The 27351-nt window shown below is 34.7% G+C and overlaps 4 protein-coding genes and 1 non-coding gene across 6 annotated transcripts; 1 reads left to right on the forward strand and 4 right to left on the reverse strand.

The window, feature by feature from the left end:
- Positions 1–132: 132 nt before the first annotated feature.
- Positions 133–4943, reverse strand: LOC110609617 (oxysterol-binding protein-related protein 3C). The gene is made up of 10 exons (XM_021749323.2): positions 4653–4943; positions 4383–4476; positions 4117–4233; positions 3949–4021; positions 3753–3871; positions 3339–3460; positions 2349–2525; positions 1677–1821; positions 687–865; positions 133–571 (listed from the first exon to the last, which is right to left on the reverse strand). The coding sequence occupies exons 1-10, from the start codon at positions 4748–4750 to the stop codon at positions 325–327; spliced, it is 1371 nt and encodes a 456-aa protein (XP_021605015.1). The 5' UTR covers positions 4751–4943; the 3' UTR covers positions 133–324.
- A 1439-nt stretch (positions 4944–6382) lies between these two features.
- On the forward strand, positions 6383–11288 carry LOC110609619 (respirasome Complex Assembly Factor 1). Its single transcript, XM_021749327.2, has 4 exons — positions 6383–6790; positions 7144–7247; positions 10704–10833; positions 10948–11288. Exons 1-4 carry the CDS (start codon positions 6674–6676, stop codon positions 10984–10986), a joined length of 390 nt encoding a protein of 129 aa, XP_021605019.1. The 5' UTR covers positions 6383–6673; the 3' UTR covers positions 10987–11288.
- A 1531-nt stretch (positions 11289–12819) lies between these two features.
- On the reverse strand, positions 12820–16100 carry LOC110609618 (PGR5-like protein 1B, chloroplastic). 2 transcript variants are annotated; one of them, XM_021749325.2, is made up of 7 exons: positions 15754–16100; positions 15329–15391; positions 15153–15239; positions 14588–14825; positions 13912–13985; positions 13586–13684; positions 12820–13212 (listed from the first exon to the last, which is right to left on the reverse strand). In XM_021749325.2, the coding sequence occupies exons 1-7, from the start codon at positions 16003–16005 to the stop codon at positions 13132–13134; spliced, it is 894 nt and encodes a 297-aa protein (XP_021605017.1). In that variant the 5' UTR covers positions 16006–16100; the 3' UTR covers positions 12820–13131. The 2 variants fall into 2 exon arrangements, with proteins under 2 accessions (XP_021605017.1, XP_021605018.1); XM_021749326.2 differs by having other exon boundaries at positions 12820–13331.
- A 215-nt stretch (positions 16101–16315) lies between these two features.
- TRNAG-UCC lies at positions 16316–16387 on the reverse strand. The gene has a single exon. It is a non-coding gene; the product is annotated as a tRNA-Gly (tRNA).
- A 480-nt stretch (positions 16388–16867) lies between these two features.
- On the reverse strand, positions 16868–18970 carry LOC110610084 (probable xyloglucan galactosyltransferase GT11). Its single transcript, XM_021749954.2, has one exon. The coding sequence runs from the start codon at positions 18774–18776 to the stop codon at positions 16983–16985; it is 1794 nt and encodes a 597-aa protein (XP_021605646.1). The 5' UTR covers positions 18777–18970; the 3' UTR covers positions 16868–16982.
- Positions 18971–27351: the final 8381 nt, after the last annotated feature.

A 27351-nucleotide genomic window follows, 5' to 3' on the forward strand; every position in this document is an offset into this window, starting at 1 on the left:
ATTTTTAGCTTGCTTTCTAATATAATATTATAACAGCTCAATGCTCCTGCATTTATGCACAGGCACCCTAAGATACCAGAATCTTCATAAGCAAATTAGCAATATGTATAGCAAAAGAGGGGAGATTGGATATATCAGAAAAAGGCTAAAAAGCTCCTTATAAAACTAAGAAAATAAGAAAGATAGAACGTTTCATATTCAATTGCAAAGTGATTGTGGAAATGGAAATATAATGTACATAAGGAACAAACAGCAGCTGGATTCCACATGATACCAAAGACAACCAACTGCATAAACCCAAGCAAATATGAAGACAGTAGGACGTCATTCAGCAGAACAGTTACCATACTGCCAAGGGTTGAATTCAATTGATTGGACATCAACCTCTTCTATGTTGTCTGAGTTGTCCACATGAGCCTTGTGCTCAGCATATTTACCATTGTACTGGTACACTTCCAAGTCACCCCATGGAGTAGGTGTAATCTCATCAGTCATATCAAACCATCTTGGTATAAATTTATGGCCTTTAGCCTCGCGTTCTCTTTTTTCAGCTCTCTGCCTTTCCTCCAGACTATCGATGAGAAAACATAGGGTAAACGCATTAAAAGTTGAAAGAAGTTATTTGCAGGATATTTCATTCCAGGCATTAGTCAAGTGATAAATTTGGTGCAGAGAGAGAGAGAGACCTGCTCTTTTCAGCACCAGCTTTTGATAGATCACCTTTCTCAAGTGCTAGTCTATCAGGGCGCAGTCGAGAATCAGATGCCAACAACTTCCTAGGAGCCGTATCAAAGCTGTTAATTTTATGTGCGAAATAAGTATACTGAAATTTATCATTCGCTGGTGCATCAGCAACATGCCAGACCTGCCGACCAAAATTAAAAAAAGACCCAAAATGAGAAGTAATTATTGGGTGAAATGTTTAATTACCAAGTCCAATACTAGCAAAAGCCAAAGTTAATTGACTATTAGTTACCAAAGATGATCCGTTCCAACTTCCATCACAAATGTTATCCCAACACACGTGCAGGCATAACCACTCACAACACATTCAACAACATCATCCTCAAAAGCTTTCTTTGTGTGCTAGTGGGATTAAATTTAAATAAATAAAAGGAAAAGACAAATGCAATGCTTCAGTAATCCAAATGTTCATTTGTAAGAATAGCATTTAATTCCTATTTCAAAAATTAAGTTCAATTATGAAAAAATGAAAATGGTGTGAATGTTAAAACTTGTTTGGCAGACTATCTTAGAAAAACAGTACTCTGAGTGCTTCTTACTATAGTGTCCTGTTTAGGAACAGGAAAATATTTTGTTTGCAGTTTTATCAGAATCAGATTTCAGGGTAGAAGATAGAGGAACAAATTCTCAATAGAAAACATGCAAAAGCAAGAAAAACATTCCATGCAACTTCTTATAAGCTTGCCCTGACTACAAAAAGTGACTAATGAACACAAGGAAGAAGACAATGCATAAATTAAAATTTAGTCATAACAGCCTTTAAGCCATTATCAGAACTGATATATGTTAAAGAAGCACAACAGCAGAATGCTTAATGCAAAAATTGAATAATAAACCTCAACATGTTATAAAAGTTTGCTGTTGTTTCACATCAGATAGAAAAGGAAACTGAAAGCAAAACAAAGCAAGCATTTTGTAACATAAGTTCTTGCCTCTTTCAATTCTGAGCCTGGAAGAGGTTCTCCTTCCATATCACATGGTTGATAGCTCAATGACTCATTCCACTTCCCTGTCATCAATATTTTTGGCTCTTCAGCAGCATTATAAACATATCCATCCACTTCATAGCGACCAGCACTGCCATCAAGCACAATTGTTCTCCAGTCACCACCAGCAGGTTAAGAGAATTTAAATGCAATGATGGTTGAGATTCTTGTCTGAACAAAATATGAAGATATGGACCCAACATCCCCCCTCTCCTTTGACCTTTCCCTTTTTTAAAACCTCCCATATACACACACATGTATATATATAGAGAGAGAGAGATAACATGTAGAAGCATCAAAATCTATTCAATGAACTTACAATCTGAAGACGAAGTAATCAATTCAAATTTATGCATTTCCAACTTTATCTCCCGTAGATTTAAAGACATCTTAAAGGAGAGAGAGAGACAGAGCATGGGCAATTGAGTAGGTAAAGTCTAAATATAACTCCAACTTCATTCCAGTCAAATTCACCCATAATTTTCCAACTTTCAGAATGATAAAGGTAATTATGCCACAAAATTCTACATTTATCAATCACCTAGATTTTATACATAGAAGAGCTTTGAGGGAATGGAATAATAAAATCAGAAAGAGAGAAAGAAATAGGTTAAATACCCAAACCAGCCGCATGGTTGGAAATATAGAACAACTTTGTCTCCAGTAGTCAAATTTGCCATTATCATCTCCCCTGGTGAATCAACCCATGTTCGTCCGAAAATTAGATTATTTACCTTTGTAGGAGGTGGCACTAGATCTAAAACCACACCATCTCTTTTAAGAGTCACACGTGTTCTGCAAATGAGTAAATAAATTTGAATTTATGCACTACTTAAATGCACAAAATCTAATAAAATAAACATCAAATGGATGAATTTGAATTTATACACAACACAAATGCTCAAACTCTAATAAAATGAAACATCACATGATACTAAACAAAGGAAAAAAGTAGTCAGCTCTGACAAAGCCCTGTATGAGCATCACATGTTTTCACTGCTTTTTTAAGGCAGCATTACACTACTTCTGGGAAAACAGAAATAAGGAGAATGAAAATGGAGCGTGCAGAATGAAAAATGTGAGAGGAAAATTAAGTTACTTTGTTTGAACGTGGGAAGACATGCAAGTAAATGAAAGGGAAGGGAAAAAACCTCAAAATTTTCGTTTGTCCCATTAAATGTAATCTTTCAATTTGAATTTATAGACTACTTAAGTGCTCAAATTCTAACAAAGCAAAACATCTCATGATACTAAACAAAGTTAAAAAGTAGTCAGCTATGTTCAAGCCCTGTAAGTAGCATACATGTTTTAATTGCTTTGCTAAAAGGCAGCATTACGCTACTTTTGGTGAAAAGGAACTTAGGAGAGAGAAAATGGTCTGTGCAGAATGGAAAATGTGAGAAGAAAGGTGGGGAAGACATGCAAGGAAATGAAAGTGAAAAGAAAGCAGCCAAATTTCCCTTGGTCCCACTAAATGCAATCTCTCTTCCTCTGTTTGGAATGAAGAATTCGCAAGAATTCAATTCATTTAATTTCTTTTCTTACAATTCTCAAGACACACAACAAAATGCTGAAACAAACAATAGAAAGCTGCAATGCAGATATTACCTTCCAACTGGGTAAATGTCAAGAGAGTTTCCCAAAAATTTAGTTTTTAACTTTGATGTTACATCATAAGTAAAATGATCATTTTCAGCATGGCCAGCACTCATAGGGGGATGATGACTTACCTGTTACAACATATGGTCAGAAAATGAGCATTGCAAGCAATATAAAAAAGCAACCGAAATGAAATGAAAACTTCTTTCAATGATATAGTTGCCAAATAAAGATTAAAAATAGCCAGATAAATCAAAAGAAATCACTTTGGACGAAACAGAAGGGTAAGGAGAAAAAAGGAAAAAAAAAAAGAGAGGCAATTTTAGCAGAGCTTCCACAAGCAAGACTACACTAAAGAGTAAAGCAATGGTAGGAATTGCGCAGGTTCTACTTCATAAAATATTAAAAAAGTTGAAAACTCACCTGCTCCGCAATAAATGTAATGCCACCATGATTAACCATTTCATAAGTTTCTCCAAGAATGGGATTAAATGGTTTCCATGTTCGTTGAAAGGCATAGTAAACAGAAATAGCCCATGATGCTGCAGCAGGTAACACGAATTCAGTTTGTTACCCAAGTTAACCTCATAAATATTTAATGCAAAAGCATATTACTCACAAGCATACACCAAACGCATGTAAGGATCTTCACATTTATCTGCTTGATCTAACAAGTAGGAGTACTCCATCAACTGTGACAGGCAGGTATAATTTAGAAAACAGTGCAGATAGTATGGAGTGTCCATCTCACAAAATCATAAAATGCAGGAAACAGAGAAGCACAAACCTCTGCCATTTTCTGAATCATGGTCATCGGCTCAAAAATTAGGACAGGGAGTGTCACCATAGATGTAACATCTGAGCCTATGTATTTATGCATCATATTCCAATAACTATCTCGTTCCTGTAGAACAAAACCAGTAGATAGAACATCTTCACTTAAAGAAGAAGAAGAAGAAGAAGTAACACATGCGATGATTAACAGCATCTGACTCCAACTGATAAAAAAAAGAAAGCAAATTTGAAGGTGAGGATTAAAAGAAGGAAGCATACCTCCTGCTTCCATCTTCCTCTCTGAGCTTCTTCTTCTGCGTCATCTTTACCACCTTCTGGATTAATGACTTCTACCCCTTCATAACCAAGTAATCTGGAGACATTGAGAACAAAGTAAACTAATAAAATTTAGGACATTAAGCACAGAAAACCCAGATATTGAATTCAAGAACTCAACATCCCAGTTACATAGATGTTAACAGATCGCGATCAAATTGACCATCTAACTAAATTCTTTTCACAAAAAAAAAAAAAAAAAACTGGAGTTACCCATTAACGGATCTGTGCATAGCGTTGCCAAACATGGACAAACCAGAGGTCATGGCCGCAAAAAACCCTTTACTTTGATTGTTATTAGGAGTATCCATCACTACAAGCTCGTCTAGGAAGTACAACCAGGTTTAGCTGATTCTGAATTTAGTTCTGACCTCAATTCCTCGCCGGCAAATCCACGAGGACAAAACAGCTATTTAAAATCGCAGCGATGTAGTGAGGGTGAGATGTGTATATATATAGAGAGAGAAAGAGTCGTTGATTTGCACCAATTGTGGAGAAGTGTGAAATGACAGAGGGGACAGAGAAGCAAAAGATGATAATAACTCATAATAAAATTAAATTATATAATAATTAATTTTTAATTAGATAGATTTTATATATTCTTATCTTATAATCATAAATGGTTAAATTTAATTCAATAATGAAATGAATTTTTTTTAAAAAAATGGATAATAAAATGAATTAAAAATTAAAAAAAAAGTTAAAAACATACAATTATTCTAAATAATATAGTAACGAGAGAATTTGATGTATCTTTTAGTGAAACATTATATATATAAAGCAGATATTATTTTTAATTTAATTTTTATATAAATGATTGATTTGTAAAAATAAATATCCTTTTTATATAAATAAAATAAAAAATAAAAATAAAATTATAGTTTGACCATGTAACATGGTGCTTCAACTCCACATTGGTTTTTTCATCCAATGCTCTCGATCTTGAAGTAGATTTTTTAGGGTGGTTTGTCTTTTTAGAAGATTTTATGATATGTTTGGTATAAAAATATAATTAAAAAATTACAAAATTATGTACAATTTTTTTTAAAAAAGTGAAAATTTTATAAATTAAAAAAAATAAATCCTTTTATTTAAAAAAAAAAGGTTCATTTGTAGGGCAAAAGATAATGTACAGTTGAAAATATTTATTGACAATGAAAATTAATTCTAATGATTGAAAATGATTATTTTTAACAATTAAAGCAATATTAGAAGTATATATATATATATGGGTGATGATAGATAGGACACTGCTGATTATATAGCTTTTTTTTTTTTACATAATTTGCTGACATTATTTTTGTGACAAATAAGCCTAACGCAATCATCATCTCCACTTTAGCAATCCAACATGGCACGTTACCGCACATAATCTAATGCATAAAGGACCAAAGTTATAATATTGTTGGACCTGGACCAGGCTGGCTCACATGGGCTATCTCCGAATCCGATCAAGGGCCAGATTGGAACCGGGAATGAATCAAAATCAGATAAATTAAATTGGTGCTTCGGCCCTCTTCCCATTTATTTTCTCCGTAATATTTAAGGTCAATTTGGTAATTTTGTATTTAGTGGTGATGTTGAATTCAACATTTGGGGGAAGCCTGTGAGTTCGGAGAAGGGAATTTTTGGCTTTGTAAAAATAAGTCTACTTTTACTAAACCTTTTTGTATTTTCGCAATTAACACATTATTTAGAAAATTACTTACAGAAGAAAAAAATAAAAAAAATGAAAAGAAATAAAAAATATATATATATGTTTTTATTTGAAAGGAAATAAAATGGATGAAAAATAATTATATACTTATAATTTTATTATTTTTTATGTAAAAATATAATGCTTAATTAGAAATAGACCCTTATATTTCACGTATCCAAACATGGTGCAACGATGCTCGGCACAGAGCACGTGCATGGCACTAAAGGACTAAACCATAAAGATAACACTAATCAAAAAAGGCAAAAAAAAAAGTTTTTCTTGTTCATTGCTGCAGATCTACAGACAGGGGGAAACTTCAATTCTTATTATCTAACTCAAATCCCATATCTCCCTGAAATCAATCCAACCCTTGCTCGTTTTTCACCCGCCACTGCTTCCACTTACAATCCTTAAACCCTCAGTACCAAAATCCGTACTGATAGTCCGGTCGGAGAAGTACTTCTTAGGTTGCTGTAGTTTCCGGTTTTCTTTTTTTGGGAATTTTATTTTATTCTTTTTGGTGGTTTGACCAGCAATGAAAGAAGGGAAATCGAGTAAATTGAATAATCAGCAGCTACACCAACATCAAAACGGCCACTTATCTCCTTTCAAATTTGCTAAATTGTTGGATCCAGAGGCTTCTTGGGATAAGGTTACTTCCTTTTCAATCTGTAATCCCTCTCTCTATGTATATGTATTGTTAATTTTTTCTTAATTTCATAACATTCAAGTGCTTATTTTTTTGGGGTGTTGAGTATGTAAACTATATATAGAATCATCGTGGACCCAGTGCCCAGTGTAGTCCGCTACTGCACTATGCAGCGTAGTTATTCTGATGGCTTTTAGCTTAATAGTGGTTGTGGAGTTAAACCCATTAATTAAATTGGAATCTAGACCACCTTTTTTAGCGGTTTGCAATAGATATATAATGCCCAAATGAAATAGTGTATGGTTTTGAGTTATTGGTTGTTGATGTCTTTTTTTTTTTTTTTTTTTTTTCCACAGGATCAATTGGGTGATGTCTTGCATTGGATTAGGCAAGTAGTGGCGCTTTTATGTGGATTGCTTTGGGGTGCTATACCTTTGGTTGGGGGTATATGGATTGCCGTGTAAGTTGGAGCTTGCAAACCCTTTTATTCTTTTTGCTAACTGTTGAATTCTTCAAATTCTCTTTGGAAATGGTATTTCCAGTTACCGTTCACAGTATTTCCTTCAACATCCTCATTTATTTTTTTTTTCTAAATATTTTTCTCTTCCCTAAACTTATTACTTCTGGATTTCTCTTTGTAGTATATGAATATTGTTTTCCTCGTCTTTTTTTTTTTTTTTAAAAAAAAAGAAATAGACCGTAGGAGCATTGTTGGTGAAAGATTTGAGATAAGTACAGGGGCCTCCAAATGTGTTTTTCCATGCATCATTGTTTTCTGTGCTTTCTAAAATTTTGTATGGATTGTAAGACTAAACTTGTTGAATATTTGATGCTTGCTATTGATATTCTTTTGAAGAAAATTTTGTATGCATCATCAGATAGCACAGGCTGTTCCATTTTTTGTGACTTTTGAATCACAGGTCTAAATAATGGAAATAGCCTCCTCGTGGTAAAAGGGGAAGATGCATATTTATTTTTACACTTATAACTGTGTGAGATGTCATTCATTCTGATGGTAGCACCACCCTATTTCTAGCTATAATGCAATTATGGTCTTAGGATTCAATTTGAAGCTTTCGTGTTAATTTTGTTAATGGAGCTAGTGGAATAATCTAAGGAGACAAACCTCTAGGATGATGTGTTCAATATGCAATAAGCTTGAAGAATTTAGTTGATGTTGCCGAAAATGAGCTGAATATGATCTGTCAATCTGCAAAAAGTAAGAGTGAGGTGATTGACGTTTAGAGACAGCCACTTTGATGCTCAAATCAGTGAGTTTTCAAGAAAGATGAGTGTAAATAGATAACTTGAGCTTAGAGATGAGTGTATCAGAATGTGTATTTTGAATTCTGTGTATATTTTGCTTTTATATCCTAATAAGATAAGGTTAGTTAATCACTTTGCTGAAAATCTGACTAGTACCGTTTAATGGATAAAAGATTCCGTGATTGTAATGGGAATCTGTTGTATAACATCCTTTAACGGTAACTAGATGTTATCAGACATGCAGGGCGAGCTTCTACTGATCCGAACACCGATCATCCTGTCGACCGGGTCTCCTTTCTAGTGGGTGAGACCTGAGTGACCAAGAGTCACAGTTTATTAAGATTCTACCACGTGGTCCCATCGCATGTTGCTAACGCATAATACACTTCAGGCGATTATTGTGTTATATCATTAGCTTTTTTGGGTCTTTATTGTTCACTTATAAAGATCAATAAATTTGTGATATTTAAGCAGCAGCAGTAGTAGACACTTTTTCTTTGACTCTGAATCCTTAGGGCTGGACTTCTGCCAAATTAAGCTTAGTTTCTGCATGTATTAGAAATTCAGAAAGCACTTAAACAATGGCCATGGCATGTGACTTTACACGTTGTGACTTAATAGGGGTCAAGATTCTAGTTATTTGAGAAATAGAGGAATAAAAGCTTCACATATGAATCCTTTGACTAGTATTCCATTGTCCTAAACTTTATTTATGTACTTAAACAGGATGCTTTGGTTTTTGATTTTCACTCAGAAGATTTCCACTTATTTAATTTCTGATATATTTGAGATGAAAGGAGTAAATGAACATCAGGAAAGTAGAATTTTCCACAACTCTATTATGATTCTTTTTATGATTAATGCGTTTTTTTTAAAAAAAAGTAAAAACTCTTTTAGCCAAATGGATGCTTGCAGTTCTTTCATTACAATTCAATATCTAATATCTAATGGATGATTATCTGTGACAAATAGCTAGGGCTTGATGGTTGAGCAACATAAATTACTGGTAGAGGACTAGGGCATTATAAATAAAGTTGGTTCATATGTTTTTGGAAATTTAGTTGAGTGGCTTGCAGGGCCTTTTCTACACATATTTGCTTGCCTTTGGGAATTCTCAAAAGACATGACTAATGAGAATCTCCACTTTCATGATGTCAAGGGAAATTAACCTCTTGGAAATTGAGCTACATGAGAAATAGGTGGGAGATCTACTTGTCAGTAGGTTCGTTTTCCTTCTGCAACTTACTTTCTCAACCCCTTTTCATGTAGTTCTTCTTGATGAGGGGAAAAAGTTTCAGAAAGACCCTCTACTGGCAGATTAAATGAAGATTTTATAATTGGATTATGGTGCTTTAAGTGCAGAAGGTAGTTTAGTTGGACTCCTCGTCAACACAGATTCACGGCAATGGACTTTGATCTCCAAATTCTTTATTCTTTGAGTGCTTGTGATGCTTGAATCTTCATTGGATCCTCAAATATCTTGCTTAATTTTTGAATATTCCTTGAGGAAGGAAAGAATTGATGAAAGAGAGAGAATTAGGGGGGCAAGAGAAGGGGAGTGGTGCAGATTTATCGAGAGGGGGAAATACTAGTTTGCCAAAGGTAGAGAAATCCATCTTTAAGGAGATAAAAGTGTTGCAGAGGGTTCCTGTTGTGTGTATCAGTTTTTTGATAGCAGCATAACAAGGGAGCACATCGTCCAAATCAAAATGATTAAGGGACACATGCTCAAATCAGGTTACATGGTAATTTAGTTAAAAGTTCACTGCTCAAATATGAATCTGTAGACAGCCCAATAAACCATCTCAAATTTCTAGTAAGAATATAATTGGTTCCTAGTATCCTCTCTCTTTGATTTACTGCCTTTCCTAATTCCTATTGCAGCTGCATTATTGTAAATTTTCAAGAACAATTAAACTTAGAATTTTCTTTTTCTGAGAAACAGCTCCCCCCCCCCCCCCCCCCTCTCCCTCTCTCCAGTTGGAAAGTTACTATGGAGAATGTGTGTTTCTGTGCTGTGCTTGTATATAGATAGATAGGTAATAGGATCCCATGATTCTTTGTTCCCATAACAAATTGCATCCTTGGTAACAGTTAGGTGGACCATTGGGAAAAATATTATTAGACTTCACCCTTATAATGGAGCAAGTTCAAGGTAGATATCATAGGAGAGTCCAACAGGGGGTGTTTTCCCTACTTGGAGGACAAGTAAGAGAATGAAATGGGGTGATGTATAATTTCTTGCTTTATTGAAAGATCTTGCTTTCTAAATCTGAAAATAAGCGCAGTTGACAATGTTCAGAGTTATATTGTCATTGTCAATTTGATGCTAATTTTCATATTTAGAGCAGATGAATTCGAATTGTTAGATTTGATTGGCTTGGTTGATGGCTCAAGCTTGGCTTAGAGAAAAGTTTGACGTTCAATTATTCATATGAGCTAAAATTTCTTGTCTCCTGTACAGGAATATATCGAATTGCTTGTGTACAAAATAAGGACACTGAGATTGCACCAACCACCAATACACTCATTTACATATGCAAAACTTTGTGTATGGAAACTTTGTATGATTGAATTTCTAAATTTTATTATCTTTTATTGCCTCTGGTGAACCCTTGCTAAAAGTTTTTTGCTGCTCATTTTGTTGCAGTTTCCTGGTTATATCCTCTGGGATTGTATACGTTTATTATTCAATGATATTGAAGGTTGATGAGGAAGAATTTGGTGGTCATGGTGCTCTTCTCCAAGAGGGACTTTTTGCTTCTATTACTCTATTTCTGGTATTTTATCTTTTTGTCATTGTTTCTTTATCTTTCAAGGTAATGCATCCTTCAACTTCAAGCATGTTAAATTAGAATAGGAACTAAGAAACCCAACTTTTATCTTTTTTCCAGCTCTCATGGACTCTAGTATACAGCTTGGCGCACTTCTGATTCACTTGGTACGCCAATTTGACTGCTTTGGCCTTTCTCCATCAAAGAGTTGTATGAAGCTGGGTGAGGCACCATGACATGTGCTCTAAAAACAATGAGAAAGTTATTGCAATTATTATCAGTTAGCTACGCTATGATTGTGCAACATCTAGATTTTGCAGTGCATGGAAGTGTTAACTTCCCATTGATGATAAATCAATGTTTTCGTTCAACACCGTCATAAATGTTGCAATTTATGGGTTGCGCATCTGCAATCAAAATTCTGAATTCACTCAATTTGAATGACTAATGCAGTTTGTAGAGAGGAAGTATTATTTGTTTTTCTTTGGATTACGTTACGCACCTGTGGAAACAGCAAATGGTTTTCATATGCTGTGCGAGAGATCATTAAATTAATGAGCTGCAAAGCCAAATGAATGAAGAGTTATATGTGCTTATAGATAATTTTCTGTGCCAGCAAGGACTCTTGCTTGCTGATTTTATTTTCCAATTTCAGCATTACCACTAAACAAAATTTATACCAATAAATCACTCAACCTGGGTTCCCTTTCGATCAAAATGATTTCGTCTGGTACTTAACAAGAAAGTCATATAGGCCACTTTTCATCGTCAAACTGGAGTAGAAAAATCTTATTTTGCTATGGATTATCATGTAAAAGTCTAGTTGAAATATCCGCGGTGTGTTTATTGTGCTGAGGATTTGGTTGCCCTGAATATAAAAAATCGTGTTCTTTCCTTTTTTCCATACCGAGACACAGAGGGTTCCCTCTTTCCCAGGCTTCTGATTCTGGGGATACCATTCCCTATTTGGGTTTTTAAACCTTACTTTTCCATTTTTGTTTTTGCCAATTCATTTTTTTCAGTTCTTCCCTTTTTTAGTCCTTACCTTTCAAGAATTGGCTTACATTAGATGCATCATTAAACAAAAAACTCTTAAAACGTCCTTAAATCGAAAAATCCATGAATCAGAACTTTAAAACTCAATAAGGTTAAAGATATTGAAAATGGAATTTGATTTGTCTTTTTTTTTTGCCCATATCTTGCGGGCTTGTTCATTTCTCTGCCTTTTGTTCTTAAAAGAAGGTATTAGAGAACTATGCAGTAGAGTCATCCGGATTTGTTCATTTCTGTGATGTTTGTCAATCATGTAGCTAAAGTTTCTCTAATTTTAATGAAAGTATTTCACTAATCTCAGAATCAATGAAAAGTATCATACTTTTAATAAATATTTCATGACACTTTTTCCTTTGTTTTTTCCTGTGAGGAAGCAATCTAATCTAGTATTGGTTAATTAGGCTCTTAATTGGCAATTCTTTCCATTAAACATGACATGGTAACTTGCAATTTTCCCTTAAATATGATATGGGTCAACTTCTCTAATCTCTGTGCCTGTTTTGTACTTGTTATCTGCACTCCTCTGCTGATTAGCCTTCTCTTTCTAGTCCTTAGCTTGCCCGTCTGCAAGCTACCGCATGCCATGACATCTTTGCAAGAAGAAAGCTTCCTCCTCAGTGACAATAAATAGAGGATCAGATCAGTTGAAGAGAAGCTAAAGCTTCAGGCATACTGCCTAAAGAAAGTGGCGGTGCATTTGCAACAGGATACTTCACTTTTTCTATACTTGCTTTCGCATGTTGCATTTCTCCTAGTCGTCCTTCTGTTAGTTCAAAAGAAGGACAAGAACAAGGGTTTCCTTCCTATTTTCATTTGATTCTGTCTGATTTTTCAGTCATCTACCGTATCCTCCACTGTACGGAAAAGGAGTATTCTTGAATTATAAATGTGGAAGATAACGGAGAGACGAAGATGCAGAGACAACATGGCTTATTAATATACCATTAACAAAAGGCAGAAGTGTTCTCGATTTATGAAACGAACAAGTATATCTTTTGAAGATAGTCTTTGCCTGCTTTAAATTTCCTCTGAAATAATTCGCTATACGAGCTCTAGATCATTTGATCATAAGCGATAAGCTGAAATTGTATTTCTACAACGTACAATTCCCAACGGTTTTTTATTCTCACTCTCTTTCTCTGACGAATAGGAATTACTTCAACATACCAACTAAAATTAAGTAAGAGGAGAAAACAATCTGGAAAGAATCATGCTATGGTACAGAGCTGCTTGTATATATTAGTCTGGATCTTACTTCAATCTCCGACGTCTGCGTGATATAAGATATATTCGGCCATAGACCCATCGTCTTCCCAGTGTTGAAACGGTTTGCTGCATAATGACAACAGAGTGAGGTAAACATCCAAAATACCACACTAAAATTTCCCCATATTCTACTGTATTTTCCCGGTCTCTTCAGTAATAGAACAAGTTGACGGTCGAGTAAAATTCTGAGATGCAAGGAGAAAAATGGATGGGTTGTACAGTCAGTCAACTTGCAAATTTACAGAAGCCACTTATTGATGTTCACTTGCCACATTTTCAATGGCCCAAAGAGAAAGTTCGGATTTCTAAAGGTCAAAATTTCTAAAAGAAACCGTGAATTTTAATTTTCTTCATTACAATGGCCATTTCCATATCCATATCAGTTCATTAAGCTAGAAATTCAATACCAAATTGATAAGGACACATCAGATTTACATACCTCGACCTTAGTGCGGAATTCTAGTAAGCTTTCACATACATGACAGTCTGCTCTGTGTGCAGAACTATTAGACTGATCTGATTTCACAAAGGCAAACACCTGACACATATGCCAAACTGGTTAGGATGGATATAAAATGAATATATGTTAAACCATGAGATGTTTTCTTTTTCATTTATTTTTTCTAGATGGCGTTAAATACATCCACAGAATAGAAGAAAAGACAGGAGAGTAGATGCCTCCAGTTTTTCTTTTTAATTTTTTTTTTTTTAAATACGTAAAGCACTAAAAGAGAAGAACACAAGATAATATCTATCGGTGCTGACCTCCTCTCCACAATTTGGGCATGCTCCCTTAAGAGACACCAAATCATTCCTCCAAAGCCCCAAGAGCACCTTAACTGGGAGAAAATATAATAAGCAATAACATACTTCAGGGATTCTGATTTCATTCTTACATAAGTTCATCTGCTTATCTTAGTTAGCATTGCTATTTCTAGAAGGGGGAAAAAAGAAGGTAAATTAAAGAACCAAAAAAATTGCAGCAAAAGTAAAACCCCACAATCAAAAGTGGCGCAACCAAATTCAAGATCATAAAGTGAACTCATTTTAGAATGTTCCACAAGCCACCTGCACATTTGGCCTTCAAATACAACATATTCAATCATGCCAATTTTGGTTTTTGTTACACCAAATTATACCCAATAACTTGCTTTGTTCACTCACAGTACACTCAATCACACCAGTTTAGCAAAAAATACAAAGGCAGCTTTGGAAATGCACAATTCCAATTTTACAAGGAAGTCTTTCTTTTAATATTTGTATCAACTCCATATGTCACAAAGATACCACAAGTTGGCAAAAAGGCCCAAATGTTTTTCATTTAATCCAAGAATCTAACATATAGCAAACATCATGATTCAAATTACTTAAATTCAAAATTGCACGAAATTTGTAGTTCTATGAATAACACAGAAAAGTCAAGTCAGCCATAAATTATTACCAGAAGCCGATGTAATTGGATAGCCAATCAGAGATCCCACTAGCATGAAGAGAATGCCATTCACCATCTCAAGAAACTGTATTATGGACGCTTGGCTGCCTTGGGAAATTCCTGAGCCAAATGCATCTTGATAAGCTAGAAAAACAGTGTAGATAATAGGCCCAACCAATGCTGAACTCCCAAATGCAAGAAAGATAATCCATACGCTTGCTAGTGCAAAAGCCTGTGATATATCTTCCTGCCCTACATCCATGTCAATCAATCTTCAAGTGGAAGCAAGAAGCAAGATTAAAATAATAATAACAATAAACCCAACTCTAATACCAACCGACCAAGTGAGTTATGCTTGTAGAGGAAAGAAAGCAAAATCCCTTGAAATCATACAAGAGTTTCTCCAACATTCAGTAGTTTCTTTTCTTTTTGGTAGGACAACTAAAATCAGCAAGAGATGACGCCATCAGCAGAGTGCCTATCTCTGCTTTAAGGCAGTACACCAATTTGCTTCAAGTCTAGGCAGTTGCAGGGTATAGCTACATGTAATATGAAATATTCAAAAGAGAATTACCTCAGCATCTGCATATGTGGATTGTCGCCTAATACTGCAACGAGGATACTTGACCACAGATTTTGAACCATACCACCGCAATTTTAACTGATTCAATAATTTATTAAGAATTAATAAAGATTAAATTACCAAATATTTGGAAATCCAATCCACGAAAGTTTGGCGCATGATGTTACCTCTACTCTATCAAACATGTCATCAACTATCAAAGGTTCCCCACTGTAATACGCATCCCGTGCCTACAAGGCAAAAACAACATCAGTCCACTACCACACGTTATCGTCTCATCCCTGGTCATAGTAAAAATTAGCCTCTCTAAGAAAATAATGGAAGAAAATTCAACACTTCAAATTAAAAAAAAAAAAAAGTTATGAATGTCCATAAGAAAAATATCATAACAAAGGAGCATCATTTTTTAAAAATAAATAAATAAATGCTCTCGTTCCTAATGTTCAAAATCAAAACTCATATTCTCCTATGTGTTACCGTCAACCAAACATGGCCAACAATACACATAAGGCTAAAAGAGAAAGAGGGGCAAATTTTTATCAATGAACAAATTGCTAAATAAAACAGAAAAAGAAAAGCTGAAGCATCTCACTTGACGATAGAGAGCTTCTAGGGTTTCTTTACTTGCGGTCTCAATAGGACCAACATATATGCAAGATGGCCCCTCAGCTGTCGCTGTTGCTGCGCCTGCGAACTGACGCTCCCCGAACGTCGCGGACGCTCCATTGCCCTTCATAGAGATCCTGGCCGAAAAAGAAGTCCAGCTGCGGCTGCCGGTTCTGGATAATTCGACGGTCGTGGATCTGACGACGTGGCGCGTAATAGAGGTGCACGTGCCGGCCATGAAACAAGAAGCTTCAAGCTACCGTTTAGGAGTCGAAGAGAACATTAGGTTGAAATGTAACAGTTCGAAAAATGAGCAATCTACGGTTGTTTGCAGCCACGGAATTGGGTTTAAAAGGATTTTTTTGGTTGTTTACGAGAATACCCTTTGTGAGGTTCTGGTGGTTTTGGCGCGTAAATATCTTAGCTGGAGGCTTGGCGATTTTTCTCATGCGCGATTGGCTAGCTTTTGTCCTTTGCAAAAACGACGTCATAAAATACTTTTCTTCGAAACGACGTCGTCAAAGCTCATAATAAATTGTAGAATAGGATGCGTTTGCCGGGAGTCGAACCCGGGTCTATTGCTTGGAAGGCAATTATCCTAACCGTTGGACTACAAACGCGCTCAATGCGACATAAGGCTTACGTTTCCAAATTTAAATAGTTTTTAATGTCATGCTACCTACTATGTACAACCACTGTATTATGTGGTATCATTACAGATTATATTATAATTGCTATCAGTGAAATATCTTTTATTTTTTGTCATTGATAATTTTAAAATAGCTTTTTATTAGTTTCTGTTACTACCATTCAAATTGTATTATATAACAGTAGCCTTCTAGTTGCAATCATGTTGCTAACAATGATCCAGGGTTCATAGCAAATCATAAGAATCGTTCAAATCTTCTTACTGCGTTATATTACTTTCTGCTCCATGTTGATTAACTTTCAGCATTTTTTTTTTTTTTTTAAATTGTGTTGTCAGAAAACTTGAATGGTTGTTCCTGATATCTTCAGCAATAAGAAAAAATAAATTAAGTTTTAACTCAATTAATTCTAATTGTATAAAAAATATTAGAAATTACAAAAGAAGTTGGAAGTTGGGAGAGAAAAAGTGAAAAACAATGGCCTAGTTAATGCTTTTTACAACTATAATGAATCTTTTTATCGTCATTTTCTCTAAGATTTCTTCCTATTTCCTGCACAAACGCTATTCTATGACCTGTCAAAGAAGGGATCCCATTCATGTTTCCCTACAGTCCCAAATAATCTTTTCTTCCAAGTGAACTCTTCCCCATTATCAGAAACATCCTTGCCCTGTTTAATATCCCTCCTTGTTTTCTTAACCTTTTCAAGAACTCCATCGATAGTGATGTCAAATGCATCTTCAAGTGTCTCCAAACTAGACCTTGGATTTGCATATACCACTCCTGGTATCAGTTTTATCACCTGGTCTCTCATTGCTAACACTTTTGCCTTTGGAATCCGAGACAGTGTCCTCTCGATGCTAACTTTACCTTTTTTTACCTTGTTTGCTGGTATGAACACTGAATATTTAGTATAGTCCTTTGGAAAATGCCATAAATATTGAACATATGCTGAACCTGGATGGAAAAAAACTGGAATACACCCAGCCAATATTGAATCAAAAGTGGATCGCCTAGTATAAGAATCCCCTGAAGGCTGCAAGCAGAAGGTAGACATTTGGAAGATTTTCATTACATAAACTGGCTTGTAGCATCCGTTTGAGCGAGACACGCAATCAAGTAGCTTGCATCTTCTCCTTGTCGCCAGGCATTGATTAATGATCTCACCGCGGATAGAATTTGTGAGGTTGGGTCTTGCACCACCTGCGAAAGAAAACAAGAATCTCCTTTTCGTTCTCCTCATTTTATGCTGCCATTGAAACACTTCACCATCTCTTGAAGGATGGAAGTAAGTAGGATATGGAATTGCAAAGTCATTTTGGCTCCATGGACTAGCTTCAATAGTTAACATGGTCATGTTCTTAGATTCAGGCAAAAGCATAAGCCTGTTTCCCCAATCAGCACTTTTGGTTATTCTCCTGAAATCCCATGTGATCCTCCCTGCAACTAAGAAATGGTCTCTACCCCACAATCTTTTCCACTCAGGAGTTTCTCTTAGCCACTTGACAAGATTAAGAGAGCAAAAATCCCTCACCGATCTATGAGAATTCCATAGATATCGAACAACGTCAAGTCCAGCATAATAAGGCACAAAGATTGCTGAAGCCAATGATGAGTCATTGGTTAAGCATTTATACTGTTTCATTCTGTTGTGGAAAATGACCTCTAGCATGAACTGGTTCGTGTCATACCACCCAGTGTTTGAAAACACCTTTTCAGAATTCCCAAGTCTTGGACCTAGCCCCAAGTTTGACATGAAGAAGCACATATTAGTCCATTCACTAAGTGATTCACAATGCTTGATCAAGTCATCATTGAATTGGCTAGGAAGATCATGAACATAAATGTATCTACCGGAGCATGGTCCAGAATCTGAATCAGAACTGGGATCAGAGACTTCCTCGATTTTCTCTTCCACTGGAACAGAATCAACCCCATTTTCCTTGCTACCCACTGCTTTATCAGATTCTTCTTTAGATTGTGCTTCATTCTCTGTGAGATGTTCTTTATTAACCTGTTTTAATTCTTTATTGACCTTTGACATTTCATCAAGATACTTATCCCAATCACCTCCGATGAAGAAATTGTCGATTGGATTACCAGTTACATTCGTGTCCTTACTAGACCTTGCAACATCCCGTGTTTCTTTTCCACGTGCATTGACAGAATTAGAATTGCGGACATAAAAATTTTTAGAATTTTCTCTTGGCAGTGAAGCATGGTTGTAATCAATCTTTAAACCCGAGAAATAGAAGTAAAGCAATAAGAACCATAAATGAAATGAGGCTAAAACAAAGTACCAGAATTTGTTATGGCCCTTTCCTATCATAGGCTTCCCTTTTAGTCCCACAAAATCATGCATGTATGGAGTTTTCTTGACAATCAAGAATCGGAGATGTCGATGCAGCGAAAGATGTTGTAATGAAAATGACAGTAGAGAGAAGAATAAGAAGAGTTGTTTGTTGATAAAGAAAAAAGAAAGGGAATTGTTGGGGGTCTAAGGATATGAAAGAGAAACAAGAATTGCTTGGAAAGCAAAGGAGAGAGATAGAAGGAAGGAAGGAAATGGTGGCGTTGAAGAATTCAAGATGTATTGAATATTGTTGAGGAATGTTCTATAATTATAGTATAACCTGTCCTGTTATGTTAGCAGAGAATCCAATTGGTTTAATAGCTACCACACCTCACGTATTAAGGAAGGGAAGCCACGAAATTCTTAAACACAATAATTATTTTGAAAAAGGAAATTTATTTAAAAATTGTCATGATTAATAACTTCGTCTCCCTGCTTTGGAAAAACTCATTAAACATCCTTAATTCTAATTCCATTGGAGACTTTAGTTTTCGCATCGATTTTATACAAATATATTTTAGCCAGAATGTGGTTCAATCGCGTGCAGAATGAAGCCTCTTTGGTTTTATTTAGGAAAAATTACTATTTAATTTTTATATTATAGGAATATTTATTAATTAGTATTTTATTTTTAAAAAATATATTAAAATGAGTAAAATATATCATTAAACACTTTTATTATCTAAGATTTGCCTAACATATACACGTGTATTTATTTAGCATCTATACTTTAAAAAAAAATCATAACCCTTAGATATAAATTTATCTTGTCAAATATGTGTGAGATACACGCGTAATGATCTATCAATTGATTGTCAAATGTTCTTTTATTTGCCTTTTACGTTTTGAAATTTACACCTATCCCATTTGATCATACTCAAGCAATCCTTTTACAGAAGATTGCATCCCAACGATTGAATATTTGGTGCAACTCAATAGATAATATCAATTCATTCTTATTTTGGTTATATGGATCAAAAACTTCTTTCAACTCAAAGTCAGCGACACGATGGAAAAAAAACAGTAAAGTTGAGCGAACTTTTGGAAATTGATGAAAATATTCTTATTAGTGTCAGTTTCGTTCATGACTTTTTTGAGCTCTATGATGGTATAGTTAGAGCCCATGGCTTTAAGAATATTTGAAGGCGAACGGATTGAAACTTTCTAGAGCTCATCCATGTCTTGAAAGTAAAGAGTGGAGGAGGAGGAGAGTTTGAAAGCCATTGTTGTTGAATTAGTAATAAAAGGAATAATGTGGATTTAAAGAAAATAAAATAAAACATGGCAGAATAGAGTTGTCAAATGCCCACAATAAAGATGGATGGCCATCAAGCTGTCAACGCATGGAGAGATGAGGAGGGTTTCTGATTGCTACCAACTCTAAATTAGAGTTTGAATTCATTGGCACTTATCCTTCTTGGGCTTTCCTGCTATTTTTATCCCCAAGTATACTATGCTCCCTCCAACCTGTGAATGCTTTCTTGTTGTAGACTTACAGATTTTGCTTTTTGAGTCTCTTTTCATTTTTTACTTTTAACTCTTTTTCTCCACTTGTCTACTAAATAATTATATCCCTTTCTCTTTTTCTCTATTGTTTTTTTCTTCTCTAGCAAGCAACAGAGTTTGTGTAGCTTTGTTTTTCTTGTTTTGTTAGAACTTGTGTAACTTTGTTTTTCTTACTTTTATATATATTTCTTTTTTGTATGAGGAAGAAAAATAAAGAAACCTACTGCAATCTATTTCTTGTTCTCTCTCCTTTCTTTTTTTTTAAATAGGGGTTGGGGGAGTCGAACTTTAAACCTTTCAAGATTACAGGATGTACTTTCCACCAGACTAAATCTTGGAGTGCTTGTTCTCTCTCCTTTCTATCTCTGTCCAAAACAAAAATCTACATCTCTATATTAAAACATTTTTCATATTTTTATATCTTTAAAATTTTTATTTATCTACGTTAATAAGAAAACAAATACAATAAAATAAATATAAATAATATATAATATAATTATATTTAGATTCCTTTTTTTCGTAGAAAATATTTTTTAAAAAAATATTTTTTATATTTTTTGATATTTATGACACGGTTAACAAAAATATTATTATCATAAAAAACTATTTTAAGAAAAATAAGTTCCACACTTTAAAAATTTTATTAAAACCTTTATATATAATTTTATTAATATATTTTTATTTTTTAAATTAAAATCAAACAATAAAAATAAATTATTATATTTTTCAAATATAAATTATTTTATATAAACAAATGAAATTTTATTTTTATTAAAAGTAAAATACATTATTTTACGTGTTAATAATATTAACTATCAATTAACTAAGTAGGAAATATCAATTGCATTTAACATTAAAATAAATACACTATAAAATCTCTTCAAAAGGATAATAATTATTTTTGGAGCTAGCATTGACAATCACTATCAAATTTTAAGAAAAATTGTATGCTATTTAGAATAGTGATTAATCAAATATTATAAAAAATAAATTTTTATAATTTATTTTCTCAATTATTAAATATTATTATTTTAATTAAATTAAAATTATAAATATTACTTTTTTATTTATTTATATATATATTATAAATTTAAATTATAATAAAAAATTAACTATAATAATTTAAATATAAACAGAAATAAAAATTTTAAAATTTAAACTTATTATGTGATATCTTAACATTATTTTAATAATTTAATATTTAATATATTTTTATAAATTAAAAAATTTTATTATTTGAATTATTTAATATTTATTATTATCTTTTAATAAATCGATCAATATTATTAATTATTCTTAATAAATATTATTTTATTTTATTTTTTAATATTATAATATTAAATTTTAAAATTAATATAGTGAATTTTTATAATTTTTTTAAAAGATACAGAATAAATTTTATTGAACTTAAAAGTACAATTTTATTACTTATTAGTTAAAATTATTAATAATTTTAAGTTGGTTTTTGATATTATGATTTATTATTTTAATACTTTATATTTTTTATTTAAAAATTAAATATATTATTAATAATTAAAACAACACTATATTATTTAAAAATTTTATATTATCAAATTATTTATATTTTGATTTTTTTTCATTATCAAATTATTTATAACATTATCTAATAATTTTATATTATCACTTTAATAATTTATATTTCTATCTTATAAGTTTGGTTGAATTATCATACATTTTAAAATTTAAATATCATTTTTAATAATTTTAAAAGTAATATATGTATATATATTATATCATTTTAATCTCATAAATTTAAATATTTTATTAAATAATTAAAATTATAATAATATTTTAATAATTTCATTAAAAATTAAATTATCATTATCTGATGATTTAATTATATTGTCATTTATTATCCTACAATATTTTTTTAATTTAAAATTTTTATTTAATAATTTAGTATTATCAAAATTAAATTTATTTCAATAATATTATCTTAATTTTTATTTTTGTTTATTAATATATATAACCAAAATTTAAGTATTTATTTATAATAAATATTAATTTTTCACTTTAATATTCAAATATAATAATTGATAATTAAAAGAACAACCTATTATCTAATAATTTTATATTATCAAATTATTTATATTTTTTACAATGATTTAATTTTTAATTTAAAATTCAACTATTTATAAAAAATTATATTTTTATTGAAATTAACAATGTATAAATAATCTGATTATTAATGACACTTGCTAATAAATGTCATCAATTATAAAATAATCATATTATTTGAAAAATATATATCATTAAATTATTATTAATTCAATCTTAATTTTAGTAAACTTTATTTTTCTTTATTTATCTTTTTCATGAGATATTTATATGGAAAAAATTATATATTCTGAACTCAAAAATTATATATATATATATATATATATATAAATTACAGTTCGTATCCACATTACATGAAATATCTAAAAAATTCAATTAAATATATATAAAAATAAAACCAATTTAATAATAAATAAAATTATAAAAATAAAAATTCTTAACCTTTTAAATATAATTTAAATAAATATATAAAATCAAATATCTAATGATATAAACTTCATAAATTGAGATTTGAGAGATTAAAGGTGTGTTTGGAAAGGTGTACTTGGAACGTAAAAAGCTAATTGTATGAGTTTGATAACGATAGGAAAAAAAATATTTGATAAGTAATTATATGTGATAAATCTTTTCCTCTTTCTCGTCCATGATAGATCTGGTTTTCTTCTGGGTCCCTTCTTGCTGGGCTCCCTGGTGGATCTCTCCATGTTCTTCCTGGTGAAGGAACCTGTAAAATAAGAAAGAATGGTCAGGGGCCTACCGGGTGTGCCCCGGCAGAGGCCCTCCGACGCTCAAGTCAGATTTTATGGCTCAGAGTAGTATATTTAGGCAAGGGTTACAGAAAGAATAAAAATGGTGTCCAGGAAGGAAAAGGAAGAAGAAGAGAGCCCCCTCTGCGTGGCCTTTACCGTGATATATATATCTGTCTCTCTGCCACAATGCTAGCTGTCTTCTGCCGCCTAGCTCCGTATGTACGGATGTGTCAGGCGCCTGCTCCATGCGTAACGACCATTAATTCTCCTCTGATACGTATGATTCTCCTCTGATACGCATGCGGAAGGACCTACCAGCGGGGCATCTTGGTCATTTTCCCCTTTCCGGGCTGGGTTGAATGGTAGGGCTGAAGTTGAGCCTGGTGAGGGCCTGATTACTGGGCCGAGAGGTTTGGGCCGGTTTGATTGAGGAGTCTAGGCGGAGTCCGGCCCTGTGACTGAGCGGGCTGGACCTGGCTCTCGAGGGGAATATTGAAGCCTTCGGATCAGGGACTGTTTTCATGGGCCTGGCCTTTATACCGGGGTGAAGAAATCCAGCGATCATCAATTGCCCCTTTATCTCCTCAACAGTTATTCCATGACTGGTGAGGGGATAAATCTTTAAACTCTATTCATGACCGTATGGTCTGAGAACTACTCCTGTCGGAAGTATCCCTTTCTTGCCTTTTTATTATTTTTGCCTGAGCGTTGGACTCTTGTGTATGTTTTTTGCCCCTGAGTATTTATGGGCTGTCTTCTTTCGAGCGTTTTGCGGGCTCTTTGTTGCTTGGACCTTTCTCTAGGTCAGCTGAGTTGGTTTAGTGTGAGCGGTCAATTCTCGAGGTCGTTGCCTCTCATGATTGCCCCTGATTCTCTGTTTGGCTTTGTATTTTGGTATGCAGTTTGCTTAGGAATCGCCTTGCCTTAATTCGGTCTGTCTTATCGGGTTTACCAGTACTGCGCTCGTTTTCTTGAGATCGGCATGATGCTTTGGTACTTTTGGCTGTTGTGTGAGATTAAAGTCTCTCTACCTGATGACTTGAGCTCCTTTGGGAGGTCGAAGTTTAGCTTTTTCATTTATGGTCCCGTGCCCCAATTTTTTATGTGAGATCAGAACTATGTTCTTTGTGAGTTGTTTTTGCTTGTTGCACCGGATGATCTTGGGGATTCTGGCTATTTTTGCTCCGGGAGATCTTTGAGATCTTTGCCGGTCTTCTACCTCAGTGAGGTCTTCTGCCTCATTGAGGTCTTCTGCCTCTTTGAGGTCTTCTGCCTTATTGAGGTCTTCTGCCTCTTTGAGGTCTTCTGCCTTATTGAGGTCTTCTGCCTCTTTGAGGTCTTCTGCCTCTTTGAGGTCTTCTGCCTCATTGAGGTCTTCTGCCTCATTGAGGTCTTCTGCCTTTTTGAAGTCTTCTGCCTCTTTTGAGGTCTTCTGCCTCATTGAGGTCTTCTGCCTCTTTGAGGTCTTCTTCTGCCTCTTTGAGGTCTTCTTTTGCTAGGACCTCGGTGAGGTCTTCTTTTGTCAAGACCTTATTGAGGTCTTCCTTTGTCAAGACCTCATTGAGGTCTTCTCTTGTCAAGACCTTATTGAGGTCTTCCTTTGCTAGGACCTCAGTGAGGTCTTCTTTTGTCAAGACCTTATTGAGGTCTTCCTTTGCTAGGACCTCAGTGAGGTCTTCTCTTGTCAAGACCTTATTGAGGTCTTCCTTTGTCAAGACCTTATTGAGGTCTTCTCTTGCTAGGATCTCGGTGAGGTCTTCTTTTGTCAAGACCTTATTGAGGTCTTCCTTTGTCAAGACCTTATTGAGGTCTTCCTTTGCTAGGACCTCAGTGAGGTCTTCTTTTGTCAAGACCTTATTGAGGTCTTCCTTTGCTAGGACCTCAGTGAGGTCTTCTCTTGCCAGGAGATCTTGGGAACCCTGGTCTTCATGCTCCGGGAGGTCTTTTAAGATCCTCACCGGCCGTTTTTATTTTGTTTTTCCGGGAGTTCTAGGGGATCCCGGTCTTCTTTGTTTTCCCGGGAGTTCTAGGGGATCCCGGTCTTCATGCTCCGGGAGGTCTTTTAAGATCCTCACCGGCCGTTTTTTATTTTGTTTTTCCGGGAGTTCTAGGGGATCCCGATCTTCTTTGTTTTCCCGGGAGTTCTAGGGGATCCCGGTCTTCATGCTCCGGGAGGCATCTTTAAGATCCTCACCGGCCGTTCCGGGGTGACCTCGGGGCCCCGCCGGCAGTTTTTTGTTTTGTTTTCCCGGGAGTTCTAGGGGATCCCGGTCTTCATGCTCCGGGAGGCATCTTTAAGATCCTCACCGGCCGTTCCGGGGTGACCTCGGGGCCCGCCGGCAGTTTTTTGTTTTGTTTTCCCGGGAGTTCTAGGGGATCCCGGTCTTCATGCTCCGGGAGGCATCTTTAAGATCCTCATTGGCCGTTCCGGGGTGACCTCGGGGCCCGCCGGCAGTTTTTTGTTTTGTTTTCCCGGGAGTTCTAGGGGATCCCGGTCTTCATGCTCCGAGAGGCATCTTTAAGATCCTCGCCGGCCGTTCGGGGGTGACCTCGGGGCCCCGGCGACAGTTTTTTGTGCCTTCTTGAGGTTTTTGCACAAGATTCAGGCTCATTGGCCTTACTGTCGCTTCGTCATCTCAACTGGTTTTGTGCCTAACTGAGGTCTTGTTTATTTTTCTGAATTTTTCTGCAAAATAAGAGCTTGTACAGAGCGTATATAACGAGAATGCTTGTTGTTAATTCAATAATATCCGTCAATAAATAATATGTCACACATGTCACTTGGTTTCACCTTTCAGATGCATGCAAGTATTAACTCATGCAATTTCAGGGATGCAATAAACAATATTTTTGCATGTGTAAATTTTCTCTAGGATTTTTCAATCTATAGAACATAGGCAGTTATCAAGATATTTAAACTCATAGAAATATATTTTGATTAAACTTAATCTTACTATTTACATGCGAAGCATGCCTTTTAATCAATTTATAAAATCATCTGTAAAAAATAATTACCAATAACCAAAGGCAATCTTGAAATTTAAATTCTATCTTACCTATTTGGGACTTCGAATACTAATTGTAAAAAGAATCGGTTAATTTATAAAAAAGAGTCTTTTTCTTTTTCTTTTTCTTTTCTTTTCTTTTCTTTTTTTTCATGTCTATATGTTATATTATCATGCACATGACATGGCATGAGATGAATGCATATGTAGACACATGCCTACATAGAACTACGAGAAGAGGAGATAGGAACCTGAATGGGAAAAGCACCCATGTCAGCTCTGATGGCAACAAACGGAGGCCCATCAGTGCCGATCTAAGCCCGAATACCCATTTTCTTCTGCTTTTTCTTTTCTCTTTTCATCCTTGCTGTCCTTTAATTCATTTACAAAACTCTCTGGACCTTTCTTCTGGTTCTCCTCATTCAGATCTTTCACATAAGCTACACCAGAATGATTATCTTTTTTAAATAAATTGTCCTTCAATCCATTTCTGCACTTCTCTTCATTGGCACAGGATGATCCCGTCCCCTTGGTTTTCTTTGAATGGGTCATGAAGTCTTCATCGTCACTCAAATTTTCCTTATAAGAGACCTGTTGCTTACGCCGATCAGATCTCCTTGGGCGCTTTCCATAGCTACTCGAATTCACTTCTACCTTAAACTCACCATCTTCATCAACTAGCATATCTTCTTCAGCAGGTGCGATTCTTCTTGCATTGATATAAATGTATATGTATTATTGGCATACAAAAAAGCCAATAGAGAGGACACTTGTCCTGCTGTTATAGGCTCTAGCCCATTCACGCGTTCACCTTCCTCATCTCCTTTTCCTTTCTCTGTTTGGTTCCCGAAAGCATTAAACTGCCTCCCAAATATTTGCTAGTGTTGTTTCTTGCGGTGGTGCTACTCACTACTCACTCTCTTACCCAATACAAGCCACTAATTAACAAGCCTCCTCCTGCAGTTGGTACAGAGGACGCAACACACAGGCCACCAGCAAAGAAGAAACCCCCCCACTGTACAGCCATAGGCCTCTGTCATCCGATTAAGCGCCCAACGCTAGAGCTGGCCTATTCAATTAGGGGTTGAAGGCTTGCCGACCTGGTAATCTAACCGGCCTATCGAGCTCTTGATTGTCCGACCTACGGGTTTGACCACGCAGATCCCTCGACGCTCTAATCAAGCGTTCCTTCGATGCTCTGCCCAGCGAAGTTGTTTCCTGCAAGAGACAATTTGGTGAGCTCGT

This window comes from Manihot esculenta, chromosome 2 (assembly GCF_001659605.2).
Source record: "Manihot esculenta cultivar AM560-2 chromosome 2, M.esculenta_v8, whole genome shotgun sequence".
NCBI lineage: Eukaryota > Viridiplantae > Streptophyta > Magnoliopsida > Malpighiales > Euphorbiaceae > Manihot > Manihot esculenta.

Excerpts from the sequence above, each read along its gene's own strand:
- LOC110609619 (XM_021749327.2), top strand. The coding sequence starts at position 6,674 with ATGAAAGAAGGGAAATCGAGTAAATTGAATAATCAGCAGCTACACCAA. Across the intron at positions 6,791-7,143 it reads CAGAGGCTTCTTGGGATAAG|GATCAATTGGGTGATGTCTT; the intron begins GTTACTTCCTTT and ends TTTTTTCCACAG. Across the intron at positions 7,248-10,703 it reads GGGGGTATATGGATTGCCGT|TTTCCTGGTTATATCCTCTG; the intron begins GTAAGTTGGAGC and ends ATTTTGTTGCAG.
- LOC110610084 (XM_021749954.2), bottom strand. The coding sequence starts at position 18,776 with ATGCATGATTTTGTGGGACTAAAAGGGAAGCCTATGATAGGAAAGGGC.
- LOC110609618 (XM_021749325.2), bottom strand. The coding sequence starts at position 16,005 with ATGGCCGGCACGTGCACCTCTATTACGCGCCACGTCGTCAGATCCACG. Across the intron at positions 14,826-15,152 it reads CCACATATGCAGATGCTGAG|GAAGATATATCACAGGCTTT; the intron begins GTAATTCTCTTT and ends GATGTAGGGCAG. Across the intron at positions 13,986-14,587 it reads TCCAATTACATCGGCTTCTG|TTAAGGTGCTCTTGGGGCTT; the intron begins GTAATAATTTAT and ends ATTTTCTCCCAG.
- LOC110609617 (XM_021749323.2), bottom strand. The coding sequence starts at position 4,750 with ATGGATACTCCTAATAACAATCAAAGTAAAGGGTTTTTTGCGGCCATG. Across the intron at positions 3,872-3,948 it reads CATGCGTTTGGTGTATGCTT|CATCATGGGCTATTTCTGTT; the intron begins GTGAGTAATATG and ends TACCTGCTGCAG. Across the intron at positions 3,461-3,752 it reads TTACATTTATTGCGGAGCAG|GTAAGTCATCATCCCCCTAT; the intron begins GTGAGTTTTCAA and ends ATGTTGTAACAG.